Here is a 14,597-nt window from a genome sequence, read left to right on the forward strand (position 1 = left end):
ACTAAACCATGGCTTCAAGTGCCACATCCAATCCCCTCTTGAACACCTCCAGGGATGGTGACTCCACCACCTCCCTGGGCAGCACATTCCAATGGCCAATCTCTCTTTCTGTGAAGAACTTTCTCCTCACCTCCAGCCTAAACTTCCCCTGGTGCAGTTGGAGACTACATTGGAAGCTGCCCTCATGTCAAACAGAGCTAGTACCAGCTGGCTCCAAGACAGACCAGCTGCTGGCCAAAGCTGAGCCCATCAGCAATGGTGGCCATGCCTCTGTGATAACATAGTTAAGAGAAGATAAAAAATGCTTTGTCACGTGGCAATTCTGTGAGAAAGGAGTGCCAAAAACATGGGAGAAACACTTCTGCAGACACCAGGATCATAGAAGAAGGAGAGGTTCTTCAGGTGCTGAAGCAGCCATTCCACTGTAGCCCATGGAGAGAACCATGGTGATGCAGGTTGTCTTCCTGCAGCCTGTGGAGCACCACACATTGCAGACCTGGCACCCAGTAGGAACTGTGGCCTATGGAGAGGAGCCCATGCAGGAGCAAGCCTTCTGGAAGCACCTGTGACCTTGTGGGGGGCCCATACTGGAATAATCTGTTCATGAACCTCGACCGACTGGACAGATGGGCAGAGTCCAGTGGCATGGCATTTAACAAGTCCAAGTGCCAGGTGCTGCACTTTGGCCACAGCAACCCCATGCAGAGCTACAGGCTGGGGTCAGAGTGGCTGAGAGCTGCCAAACAGAGAGGGACCTGGGGGTGCTGATTGACACCCGCCTAAACATGAGCCAGCAGTGTGCCCAGGTGGCCAAGAGGGCCAATGGCATCCTGGCCTGTATTAGGAATAGTGTGGCCAGCAGGAGCAGGGCGGTCATTGTGCCCCTGGACTCTGCATTGGTTAGGCCACACCTTGAGTCCTGTGTCCAGTTCTGGGCCCCTCAGTTTAAGAAGGACATTGAGACACTTGAACGTGTCCAGAGAAGGGCAACAAGGCTGGGGAGAGGCCTTGAGCACAGCCCTGTGAGGAGAGGCTGAGGGAGCTGGGGTTGCTTAGCCAGGAGAAGAGAAGGATCAGGGGTGACCTCATTGCCCTCTACAACTACCTGAAAGGTGGTTGTAGACAGGAAGGGGTTGGTCTCTTCTCCCAGGCAACCAGCACCAGAACAAGAGGACACAGTCTCAAGCTGCACCAGGGGAGGTTTAGACTCGAGGTGAGGAAAAAGTTCTTCACTGAGAGAGTCGTTCGTCATTGGGATGTGCTGCCCAGGGAGGTGGTGGAGTCACCGTCCCTGGAGGTGTTCAAGGGGGAATTGGACGTGGCACTTGGTGCCATGGTCTAGTCATGAGGTCTGTTGGGACAGGTTGGACTTGATGATCCTTGGGGTCTCTTCCAACCTTAGTTATTCTGTGATACTGTAATGAAGGACTGTATCCTGTGGAGACTCCTCAGGCCAGAGAAGGGGTAGGAATGTGAGGAGGAAGGAGTGATAGAGATGAAGTGTTTATGGGCTGAACCCAGGTCCCATTCCCCTCTATCACAAAGGAGGCAGGAGTTGGGACAAGAAGTACAGGAGTCAGGAGTGAAGTTGAGGCCAGGAAGAGGGGCTGGAAGGAAGGTTGTTTTAGCTATGTTGTTATTTCTTACTAGCCTACTTTTTATTAATTGGCAATAAAATAATCTTGGTTCCTGACTTTGTTGCCTGTGACACTAGTTAGTGTGACCTTTTTCATTGTGTTTTCTTCCTGCCCTGCTGAGGAGGGGTGGTGCCCAGCCAAGATCAACCCACCCTAGTCCCAGACCTGTTTGCACTAGTATGGAGAGCTGCAGGAATAATCCAGTTGCTTTTCAGTATGTTTTTAGGGAGTCTAAAGCACTTCACACCAGGGTCATCTGCAGTATGTAAACACAACCCCCTGAGGAACAGTTTCTTCTGCAGGTCTTAATCCCAAACTGTTGTTGTGCTAAAGAGGAAGAAAATTTTGTCTGATACAAGCCAAACCTTGCCATTGCTGTACTGCAGTGAGCTCAAGGATACCTCAGAGTCCTACATTATCTGGAGGGAGGTTGATGAAAAGTACTTAAATGTGACCATTCCCTTCCCTTCCCTTCCCTTCCATTCCATTCCATTCCATTCTATTTCAGAATAGAGGTTTTTGGTTTAAAGACTTGACAGTATTAGTATCATAGTATCATAGTGTCAGTCAGGGTTGGAAGGGACCACAAGGATCATCTAGTTCCACCCCCCCTGCCATGGGCAGGGACACCCCACACTAGATAGAAATCAGTGCAGTAGTAGAATAGAATTTACCAGGTTGGAAAAGACCTTCAGGATCATCACATCCAACCTATCATCCAACACTGTCTACTCGACTAAACCATGGCACCAGGTGCCTCATCCAGTCTCCTTTTAAACACCTCCAGTGATGGTGACTCCACCACCTCCCTGGGCAGCACATTCCAATGGCCAATCACTTTTTCTGGGAAGAATTTCTTCCTCATCTCCAGCCTAAACCTTCCCTGGCACAGCTTGAGACTGTGTCCTCTTGTTCTGGTGCTGGTTGCTTGGGAGAAGAGCCCAACCCCCACCTGGCTACAACCTCCTTTCAGGCAGTTGTAGAGAGCAAGGTCTCCCCTGAGCCTCCTCTTCTCCAGGCTAAGCAACCCCAGCTCCCTCAGCCTCGTGAGTAGCCTCGTTTATCATATTTTGGAAACTGTGGTGGGCTTAGGCTCCGAGGTTCCCCTCCTGTGTTCCTGTCCTTTTCAAGTGCTGTGAATGTTCTTAAACAGAAGACAAACTTTGACAGAAGCCCCGGTTCAGGTTGTCAGCCCAATCTGTGAGATCAGGTCCCCCTCTAGTGGTGACATCTCTGCCAGTCGTTATCATAGTATCAGTCAGGGTTGGAAGGGAGCACAAGGATCAGCTAGTTCCAGCCCCCCTGCCATGGGCAGGGACACCCCACACTACATCAGGCTGGACAGAGCCTCATCCAGCCTGGGCTTAAACACCTCCAGGGATGGGGCCCCAACCACCTCCCTTTAAGCTGTTCTCAGCCTCTTGGTTTCCTTCAGTTCTGCTTTTTTATTACTACTTGTTAGCCCCATGTTTAGATCCTGTCTGGTAACTGGTGAATATCTATGATGTCATAGCAAAAACTGTAATACTTGAGTAATAAATTGGGTTCATTCTGACCATCAGTGTCACAGAGAAGTCAGTGTTGTGTTGTGTACCAGGAGTTTTAGCTCTTTAATTTATCCCTGTTATGTCAGGATATGTATTAGGGAAGATCTGGAGAACTTGCATGTGTTGAATGTTAGGAATGATAAGAGAAGTGGATACAAAAATACATATGCAAGGTCCTGCAGCTGGGTTGAGGCAACCCCAGGCACAAATCCAGGCTGGGCAGGGACTGGCTGGAAAGCAGCCCTGAGGAGAGAGCCTTGGGGGTGCTGGGGGAGGAGAAGCTCACCAGGAGCTCTCAGTGTGCACTTGCAGCCCGGAAAGCCAACCAGATCCTGGGCTGCAGCAAGAGAAGTGTGGCCAGCAGGGCAAGGGAGGGGAGTCTCCCCCTCTGCTCAGCTCTGCTGAGACCCCACCTGGAGTCCTGCCTCCAGTTCTGGAGCCCCTATTCCAAGAGGGATCTGGAGGTGCTGGAAGGTGTCCAGAGAAGGGCCAGGAGGATGAGCAGAGGGCTGGAGCACCTCTCCTGTGAGGACAGACTGAAGGAGTTGGGGCTGTTCAGTCTGGAGAAGAGAAGGCTCCCAGGTGACCTCATTGTGGCCTTCCAGTATCTGCAGGGGGCCTCCAAGAAGGCTGGGGAGGGACTGCTTAGGATCTCAGGTAGTGCTAGGACTAGGGGGAATGGAATGAAGCTGGAGGTGGGGAGATTGAGGCTGGAGGTGAGGAGGAAGTTCTTCCCCATGAGAGTGGTGAAGCCCTGGAATGGGTTGTCCAGGGAGGTGGTTGAGGCCCCATCCCTGGAGGTGTTTAAGCCCAGGCTGGATGAGGCTCTGGCCAGGCTGATCTAGTGTGAGGTGTCCCTTGTGGTCCCTTCCAACCCTGACTGATACCATGATATGTGATCATTGAAATTTACTACATCTGGAGTGTAATCTTAATTTATCTGTTGCTTTGAGGTGGAGAATTTTAATATTAATACTTCTATTAGCAATGAGAGAAAGAGGAGAAAGGAAAATACACTAACAGTGCTCCAAAAAGCAGTGCTTAAGAAGGTGTGTGGAACAGCAGCATGGCTTCATAATCTGTTCAAAATCATTTTCTTGCAATGTCTGTATTTTTATGTCTTAACTGCTTAGGATAAATGCACTTTCTACATGTGTTGGGTCAGTTGTTGTACATCTAGTGTGGATTAGTATTTAAATGGAGGGTGTCCAGAGAAGGGCAACAAAGCTGGGGAGGGGTTTGGAGCACAGCCCTGTGAGGAGAGGCTGAGGGAGCTGGGGTTGCTTAGCCTGGAGAAGAGGAGGCTCAGGGGACACCACCTTCTCTACAACTCCCTGAAGGGAGGTTGTAGCCAGGTGGGGGTTGGTCTCTTCTCCCAGGCAGTCAGCACCAGAACAAAGGACACAGTCTCAAGCTGTGCCAGGGGAGGGTTAGGCAGGAGGTGAGGAGAAAGTTCTTCACAGAGAGAGTGATTAGCCATTGGAATGTGCTGCCCAGGGAGGTGGTGGAGTCACCATCACTGGAGGTGTTTAGGAAGGGACTGGAAGGGGTGCTTGGTGCCATGGTTTAGTTGATTAGATGGTGTTGGTTGATAGGTTGGACTTGATGATCTCAAAGTTCCTTTCCAACCTGGTTAATTCTATTCTCTTCTACAACTTGAAGCCATGGTTTAGTTAGTCCTGCGGTGCTGGGTGCTAGGTTGGACTTGATGGTCTCTGAGGTCTTTTCCAACCTTATTGATTCTATGATTCTATAATTTATTTACACTGGCAGATGGAAAGGGCAAGTAGTTGAGTCAAGGTATGCCACTGTGTGAGGTAGTGTCAAGTTGTAGGGCATTTCTTTAAGGTATATAACTTTTTATAGTCCTATTATGGTGTTTTCCTCTATGTAGCTTTTACAGCATGTATTAGTTTTGTTTTGTTTTGATCTAAAGCATTTCCCCCCAAATGATAACATTTCCTTGTAAATGATGTGTTGTTTTCCTTCCATTTTGAGAGCAACATTGTGTAAAGGCTGGAATGCAGTAATTGCTTCATTAGAAAGCATTGACTTTGATTCTGATAGGCATAATTACATTCATAATAGGTCCCTTGTCTCCTTTGTCGAGGCAATTATGGGTGGGGGATGCAGTGCTGCCAAAGGTCTGAAGTGCACTCAAGCAGATACTTCAAAAATGATCTGAGATAGGGTGCCAGCAATTTGTGGCTTCAGTTGTCAATGAAAATATGGCTGGATGTCAGGAAGAGAAGGAGAGATTGGCCACTGGAATGGGCTGCCCAGGGAGGTGATGGAGTCTCCATCACTGGAGGTGTTTAAGAAGAGACTGGATGCCATGGTTTAGTTGATTAGATGGTGCTGGGTGATAGGTTGGACTCAATGATCTCAAAGGTCTTTTCCAACCTGGTTAACTCTATTCTACTATCCCATCCCATCCCATCCCATCCCATCCCATCCCATCCCATCCCATCCCATCCCAGTAAGTAAGTAACTAAGGGTCATTGGGATCCCCCTTTTTGATGCCTGCTGTTGCCTGGCAGTTGTGCCCACATACAGCTGAGGCCAGAGAAAGGAAGTGCTGAAGATGTTGGGGAGGAACAGCCTAAGTGACACTCCTGCTGCTACCTTTTCACACTGAGCCAGGGCCAGCTGTAGTCAAAGACAGATTCCTTCAATGTGTTCAGGAAGACAGGACTGTTTTGGTGGCACTAAGTGGTGCAACCCACTTTAGACCATGTGTCCTTACTGACACAGGGCCTGTGCAGGAGTTGCACCTGAAGAAGGGGAATTTCCTTTTTTGCTTGGTGGCTTCTTACTCTTCAGGGCTGTTTGCTGACAGGGAACCTCTGATTGTAGCCTAGCATCTCTCTGGCCTGGTGAATCTGAAAAATACCTAGCTGTCAGAGAGTGGTGAGGCTTTACCTTTGAATGTGTGAGATGTGTAGCCATGCAACTGCTGGAGATGAACTTAGGAAGAGCCAAGGACTGACAGGTAGCAGGCAGGGAGATGAGAAAGCTGAGACCATTCATTTCAGTGGCAGCTTCATTTTAGATCACTTAAAAATGCCTGAGACAGTGTGTCAAGTGTTTTGTCATGGCTGGACCTGCATGAGGTCTTAGGCTCAAGGTGAGGAATGTGCTGCCCAGGGAGGTGGCAGAGTCACCATCCCTGGAAGTGTTCAAGAGGGGGTTGGATGTGGCACTTGGTGCTATGATCTAGTAGTCATGAGGTCTTGGGTGACAGATTGGACTTGATGATCTTTGAGGTCTTTTCCAACCTTGTTGATTCTATGATTCCATCCCATCCCATCCCATCCCATCCCATCCCACCCCATTGCATTTATCCCCCTAATATGGAAGCACAGGCTTCTCAAAAGCCTAATAAAAATAGAGGTAACTTCCAGTAGAAGAGGTGAAGCTCCACACAATTGTGTCATGCCATGTACAGACTGCTTTGTGTATTTCCTAGCATTCTTATTTGCATCATTTCCCCATGCAATCAGGGTTGAATCTACAGTGAATTGCCTGAAATCTTTGTCAAATCCAGTTCAGACATCTCATTTGAATACCTTGAATGGTACCTTAATACAAATGCAAATGGATTCTGCAGAATAATTCCTGTCTTTTTATTCAGTAAGTGCTGAAGACTACAAAAGCAGAAACATGGTGGGCTGGAGTTAAGCTTGTTTGGGTGACTTATTTTCCCTGCAGTTTCACAGTATCACCAAGGTTGGAAGAGACCTCAAAGATCATCAAGTCCTGTCACCACAGACCTCATGGCTAGACCATGGCACCAAGTGCCACGTCTAATCCCCTCTTGAACCCCTCCAGGGACGGTGACTCCACCACCTCCCTGGGCAGCACATTCCAATGATGAATGACTCTCAGTGAAGAACTTTCTCCTCACCTCGAGCCTAAACTTCCCCTGGCACAGCTTGAGACTGTGTCCTCTTGTTCTGTCACAGGTCGTCTGTGAGAAGAAACCACCCCCTACCTGGCTACAGCCTCCTTTCAGGTAGTTGTAGAGAGCAATGAGGTCTCCCCTGAGCCTCCTCTTCTCCAGGCTAAGCAACCCCAGCTCCCTCAGCCTCTCCTCACAGGGCTGTGCTCCAAACCCCTCCCCAGCTTTGTTGCCCTTCTCTGGACACCTTCCAGCAACTCAGCATCTGAGGGGCCCAGAACTGGACAGAGGACTCAAGGTGTGGCCTAACCAGTGCTGAGTCCAGGGGCACAATGACTTCCCTGCTCCTGCTGGCCACACTCTTCCTGATGCAGGCAAGGATGCCATTGGCCTTCTTGGCCACCTGGGCACACTGCTGGCTCATGTTCAGCCTACTCTCAACCAGTCCCCCCAGGTCTCTTTCTGCCTGGCTGCTCTGCAGCCACTCTGACCCCAGCCTGTAGCACTTCAGTAACTCTATGGGAAGAATTGTGACTATAGTATAATTCTAGTTACTCTGCCAGTACCATTTCTGTTTCTGCACTGGCAGTGTTTTCTACTGTGAATATTTCTACAGTGGCAGTTGCTAATCTGCCTGTGAAGTGTGAAGTCAGAAAGGTTCCAGTCAGTGGTGGCACTTCATTGTGGTAGAGCTGCTCAGAGCTACAGCAAGTGAAAGGTTTTGCCTTGAGGATGGGAGTCCATTATCAGTGGCACGATGGCAGCAGGGACCCTGGCTGTGCAGTGTGCTAGTCACCAAACAGGACTCTGCTCAATACTTATTTACAGGTCTGAACTTTCTGCTTTTTATTGTTCACTGCCAGCTAAGGAAGTGCTTATTTTGTGTAGTTCCTGTCTGGCTTCCAACACAGTAACATTTCTCATACAACAGCCATGTCACTGTGCCAGAGTTGTGTTGACTCATTTAAGGATCCAGATTCCATCTAATATTTTTCTAAACTGGCTTGATTATTTTTTTGTGTTATGTTACTTTATTTTGGAGGTTTAACAAACTTGTTCTTGGCAGGAAAAGATGAAGTGAAGCCAGATGTCCTTTGAAAATGTCTTTATGTCACAAATTATGAATGGAGTGTTTAGGTTAGAACAGAATTAACCAGGTTGGAAAAGAGCTTCGAGATCATCGAGTCCAACCTATCAGCCAACACCATCTGATCAACTAAACCATGGCACCAAGTGCCCCATCCAGTCTCCTCTTAAACACCTCCAGGGATGGTGACTCCACCACCTCCCTGGGCAGCTCATTCCAATGGCCAATCTCTATTACTGGGAAGAACTTCTTCCTAACATCCAGCCTAAACCTCCCCTGTCACAGTTTGAGACTGTGTCCTCTTGTTCTGGTGCTGGTTGCCTGGGAGAAGAGACCAACCCCCACCTGGCTACAACCTCCTGTAGAGAAGAAGGTCACCCCTGAGCCTCCTCTTCTCCAGGTTAAGCAACCCCAGCTCCCTCAACCTCTCCTCACAGGGCTGTGCTCCAAACCCCTCCCCAGCTTTGATGCCCTTCTCTGGACACCTTCCAGCAACTCAACATCTTTCCTAAGCTGAGGGGCCCAGAACTGGACACAGGACTCAAGGTGTGGCCTAACCAGTGCTGAGTCCAGGGGAGGAATGCCTTCCCTGCTCCTGTTGCCACACTATAATTGTGTAAACTTTGGAGGCTTCTGTACATGTCCATACATACTTTTAAGGTCTGTTTTCATCTGTGGGTTTTTTGGTTTATCCTTCACATTGACAGAGTTAAAGCTCTTGAGGAAAAAAAAAAAAAAAAGGATAATAATAAAATAAAAATGAAAAACAAAGAAACAAACAAAGCACCAAACCAAAACCAACCAACCAAGGAGAGGCTGAGGGAGCTGGGGTTGTTTAGCCTGGAGAAGAGGAGGCTCAGGGGAGACCTTCTTGATCTCTACAACTTCCTGAAGGGAGGTTGTAGCCAGGTGGGGGTTGGTCTCTTCTCCCAGGCAACCAGCACCAGAACAAGAGGACACAGTCTCAAACTGGACCAGGGGAGGCTTAGGCTGGAGGTTAGGAATAAGTTCTTCCCAGCAAGAGAGATTGGCCATTGGAATGTGCTGCTCAGGGAGGTGGTGGAGTCACCATTGCTGGTAAGAAGAGACTGGATGGGGTGTTTGGTGCCATGGTTTAGTTGATTAGATGGTGTTGGGTGATAGGTTGGACTTGATGATCTCTGAGGTCTTTTCCAACCTGGTTCATTCCACTCCACTCCACTCCACTCCACTCCACTCCACTCCACTCCACTCCACTCCACTCCACTCCACTCCACTCCACTCCACTCCACTCCACTCCACTCCACTCCACTCCACTCCACTCCACTCCACTCCACTCCACTCCACTCCACTCCACTCCACTCCACTCCACTCCACTCCACTCCACTCCACTCCACTCCACTCCACTCCACTCCACTCCACTCCACTCCACTCCACTCCACTCCACTCCACTCCACTCCACTCCACTCCACTCCACTCCACTCCACTCCACTCCACTCCTCCTCAGCCAAGGCTCAAAGTTCAGTTTGCTCTTCTGAATCTTCCTGCACCTTGCCCTTCAAAAGAGGAAACAGCTAGCATGTGCATGGCAATGTCACTGCAGAAATGCATGGTTTAAAGACAAGGGAAGGTTTTCATTGCATTTGAATTGTACAATATGAAAATCCCCTGCATGATTCAAACTCTTATAGAATGGCATTCTATTAATAACTGACAATCAAGATAGCTGGGAAGGCAGCAGGAAGGCTAGCTCGTGGTGATTCTGTTGGAATGCCATGTTAGTAAACAAGTGCTCTCATGAGAAATAGAAAACAGGGGAGAATTAAAGCAGAAAAGCAAAGGAAGATTGAAGTGCTTTCTTCCTCTTTGAGAGAGTAATAACAACCACTCAAATAGGGAATGCTGTACTTTGATGGCAGAATTGAAGGCACAAATCCAGGCTGGGCAGGGACTGGCTGGAAAGCAGCCCTGAGGAGAGAGCCTTGGGGGTGCTGGGGGAGGAGAAGCTCACCAGGAGCTCTCAGTGTGCACTTGCAGCCCGGAAAGCCAACCAGAGCCTGGGCTGCAGCAAGAGAAGTGTGGCCAGCAGGGCAAGGGAGGGGATTCTCCCCCTCTGCTCAGCTCTGTGAGACCCCACCTGGAGTCCTGCCTCCAGTTCTGGAGCCCCTATTCCAAGAGGGATCTGGAGGTGCTGGAAGGTGTCCAGAGAAGGGCCAGGAGGATGAGCAGAGGGCTGGAGCACCTCTGCTATGAGGACAGACTGAAGGAGTTGGGGCTGTTCAATCTGGAGAAGAGAAGGCTCCCAGGTGACCTCATTGTGGCCTTCCAGTATCTGAAGGGGGCTACAAGAAGGCTGGGGAGGGACTGCTCAGGGTCTCAGGTAGTGCTAGGACTAGGGGGAATGGAATGAAGCTGGAGGTGGGGAGATTGAGGCTGGAGGTGAGGAGGAAGTTCTTCCCCAGGAGAGTGGTGAAGCCCTGGAATGGGTTGTCCAGGGAGGTGGTTGAGGCCCTGTCCCTGGAGGTGTTTCAGCCCAGGCTGGATGAGGCTGTGGCCAGGCTGATGTAGTGTGGGGTGTCCCTGCCCATGGCAGGGGGCTTGGAGCTAGATGATCCTTGTGGTCCCTTCCAACCCTGACTGATACCATGATACTATGAAAAGGATCTTCAGACTTCTACCTCTTGTTCACAAAGCAAAGAATTACTTTATGGCCCTAAAAGGTGGAGGAAGATTATTGTCACTCTGGAAATTTATCTCCTATGCTTTGTCTGCCTTTTCAATTATGTAGTTGAAGAAAGTGAGCTTTGAAGGATCAGGGAGGAGGCTTAAAATAGCAGCAGTGAAGAAATGAGATCATTAAGTTCTGTGTTCTCCTTGTATCCTTCCCATCAGACGTTGCCGTTCTTGCCTAGGTACATTCCTGTTCCTTCCACCATTCCTCAGGTCAGGTTATCTGTCTGGAGCTATGGGTAGGTGGTGTTTGTGCACTTTCTGATAAGAGATGTTTGTTCTGCAACACTGTTTAAACATTTCTTTGAAGGCAGTTAGTTCAGTGGAGCAGTGGCATGCATTATTTTAAGGCTTGAGTTCGGATTGGTATTAGGATAACTCATTTTTCATACTGTGGTGATCAAGGAACAAAGCTCAAGAAAAACCCAGTCATAGAATCAATCAATAAGATTGGAAAAGACCTCAGAGATCATCAAGTCCAACCTGTCACCCAACACCTCAGGACTAACTAAACCTAGATAAACTAACTAAACTTCAAGTGCCACATCCAATCCCTTTTTGAACATCTCCAGGGATGGTGACCTCCCTGGGCAGCACATTCCAATGGCTAACAACTCTCTCAGTGAAGAACTTTCTCCTCACCTCCAGCCTAAACCTCCCATGGCACAGCTTGAGACTGTGTCCTCTTGTTCTGGTGCTGGTTGCCTGGGAGAAGAGACCAACCCCCACCTGGCTACAACCTCCCTCAGGTAGTTGTAGAGAGCAAGAAGGCCTCCCCAGAGCCTCCTCTTCTCCAGGCTAAGCAACCCCAGCTCCCTCAGCCTCTCCTCATATGGCTTCTGCTCCAGGCTTCTTCCCAGCCTCGTTGCTCTTCCCTGGCCATGTTCAAGTGTCTCAATGCACTTAAATTGAGGGGCCCAGCACTGGACACAGGACTGAAGGTGTGGCCTAACCAGTGCTGAGTTCTCTCTCACTGTAGGATTACATTTATGAATTTATTTTAATCAAGCAGCATAGCTTCTCACAGTATATCTTTCTGGTGGCTCAAAACCTTCTCTTTTTCTCTCCACAGATTTATCCAAGAATAGATTAGCAGAGGTTCCTACAGAGCTGTGCCATTTTGTGTCCCTGGAAACACTAAATCTCTACCACAATTGTATTAAAATTGTACCAGATGCCATAGTGAACTTGCAAATGCTAACTTACTTAAACCTGAGGTAAGTTCAACTCTTTGTCATCTATTTTATTGGCAAATGTTTAAAGCTGGGGTGGGTTGGTTGGTTGGTTGGTTGGTTGGTTTGTGGTTTCTTTGGCTGCACTTTGTTTCTGGAACAACTAACTTCATTTTTCAACTGATTGAATCCCAATGATGCAAAAACTCATTGGCTGAAGATACAGCTCTGTATGAAGGCATTGTAAAGGCCAAAGTATATAGCTCATTGTTTATCAATGAGTAATATCAATCCCTTTCTTTCCTTTACTCATGTAGCAAAGTCAGGATGCTAATCACAGCAGCAGAGTCATATTCTTTTCATTCCCTTCTGATGATAAATGTTGTGAGACTTGGTACACTTTTTGTAGCTAAAAAGATGGAAGGACAGAGACAGGATTAAATAAGTCTAGATACTGCCTTCTTAGGAGGAATGAGGAGAGAGCTAGGCTCTTTAGTCTCTGCTAAATGGGAAATGTGTGAAAATGAATTGGTGTGCAGGATTTCCTTCAGGTCTCTTCCAACCTTATTGATTCTATGATTCTATGCTTGCTACTGGTTACAGTGCAAGTGAAGGCACAGTTGCTTTTGAGAGAGGGCATGTTGGCACTTCCACAGTTGGGAGTAGTTGTGGAGGTTTCTTTGCAGCTGAATAGATTAAAAATAGTAATAGTGAAGCTATAATAATCTGGCCTTACTGAGAATGGTGTTTGAGTAGGAGGCAAAGTGGCCTTTGGCCTTTAAAATTTGAATAGAATAGAATAGAATAGACCAGACCAGACCAGACCAGGTTGGAAAAGACCTTTGAGATCATAGAGTCCAATCTCTCACCCAACACCATCTAGTCAACTAAACCATGGCACCAAGTGCCTCATCCAGTCTCTTCTTAAACACTTCCAGGGATGGTGACTCCACCACCTCCCTGGGCAGAACATTCCAATGGCCAATCTCTCTTTCTGGGAAGAACTTCTTCCTAGCATCCAGCCTAAACCTCCCCTGCTGCAGCTTGAGACTGTGTCCTCTTGTTCTGGTGCTGGCTGCCTGGGAGAAGAGACCAACCCCCACCTGGCTACAACCTCCCTTCAGGGAGTTGTAGAAAGCAAGAAGGTCTGCCCTGAGCCTCCTCTTCTCCAGGCTAAGCAACCCCAGCTCCCTCAGCCTCTCCTCACAGGGCTGTGCTCCAAACCCCTCCCCAGCTTTGTTACCCTTAAAGTAGAAGGCTTGATCATCAGTTTTGTAAACAATGAGAGTGTTTCTCAAGCCTTCCTGCACTGTTACCATGCTGCAGTTTTGGCTACCGTGGAACGCTAATTGTGGCCCTAAAAACTGAAAGGGGAATGGTGTGCCTTCAGTATCTGCACATATGAAAGGAATAGGACTTGAAATAGAATAGAATAGAATAGTTTGTTAGATACATACAAAGAAATTAAGCCTAGATTAAGTTGAGTTTATAAAACATAGTACATTTAGTAATTAGAAAGATCTCATTCAGGAGTAGTGTGGCCAGCAGGAGCAGGGAAGTCATTCTGCCCCTGGACTCAGCACTGGTTAGGCCACACCTGGAGTCCTGTGTCCAGTTCTGGGCCCCTCAGTTTAGGAAAGATGTTGAGTTGCTGGAAGGTGTCTAGAGAAGGGCAACAAAGCTGGGGAGGGGTTTGGAGCACAGCCCTATGAGGAGAGGCTGAGGGAGCTGGGGTTGCTTAGCCTGCAGAAGAGGAGGCTCAGGGGAGACCTTGCTGTGTACAACTCCCTGAAGGGAGGTTGTAGCCAGGTGGGGGTTGGTCTCTTCTCCCAGGCAACCAGCACCAGAACAAGAGGACACAGTCTCAAGCTGTGCCAGGGGAGGTTTAGGCTGGATGCTAGGAAGAAATTCTTCCCAGCAAGAGAGATTGGCCATTGGAATGTGCTGCCATTGGATGGCCATTGGAAGAGACTGGATGAGGCACTTGGTGCCATGGTTTAGTTGATCAGATGGTGTTGGGTGATAGGTTGGACTTGATGATCTCAATGGTCTTTTCCAACCTGCTTAATTCTTTTGTATTTGAAATCAATGTATTAAACATCTGAATTGGAAATCAGTGTGGTGCTGGAATTTGTGTGCATCATCACAAAATCAGAGCAGTTAAAGAGTTACTATCACACATCACAGCAAATCAGACCAAAGAAAAAGGAGTTGTTCAAGTTTGACAGAGTTAGATCATTTCCCTCAGTTTAAAGTCACCCTTGAACACAGTAAACAGCCTGTAGAAGAAGGAAGGATATCCTTGACATTCTAAACATGCTGCTTCTTGGCAAGAAAAAAAGCAATAAAAAATGTAAAATGCATATTTGTCTGCCTGCTCCTAGCAGAGGCCCTGTGCTTCACAGCACTGGAAAGCCTTGCCAAGAGATACACAGAGTCTTTTGGGCTTGATGGATACTATTCATGATTTATTTAAACTAATGATGATTTATTACTCAGTTGCCCTGGCTCTGTGCTGTCCCTTAGCTCTTGGTGGGTTGCTGC

General features: G+C 48.2%; 1 protein-coding gene across 1 annotated transcript in view; it reads left to right on the forward strand.

The window, feature by feature from the left end:
* The window catches only part of LRCH1 (leucine rich repeats and calponin homology domain containing 1), a 126,512-nt gene that overhangs the window by 44,167 nt on the left and 67,748 nt on the right, over positions 1–14,597 (forward strand). The window contains exon 2 of the mRNA XM_054163112.1: positions 11,954–12,098. Within this exon, the coding sequence (XP_054019087.1) occupies positions 11,954–12,098 (145 nt within the window). The remainder of the gene's footprint in view (positions 1–11,953; positions 12,099–14,597) is intronic.

Source organism: Dryobates pubescens, chromosome 7 (genome assembly GCF_014839835.1).
Source record: "Dryobates pubescens isolate bDryPub1 chromosome 7, bDryPub1.pri, whole genome shotgun sequence".
NCBI classification, from domain to species: Eukaryota; Metazoa; Chordata; class Aves; order Piciformes; family Picidae; genus Dryobates; species Dryobates pubescens.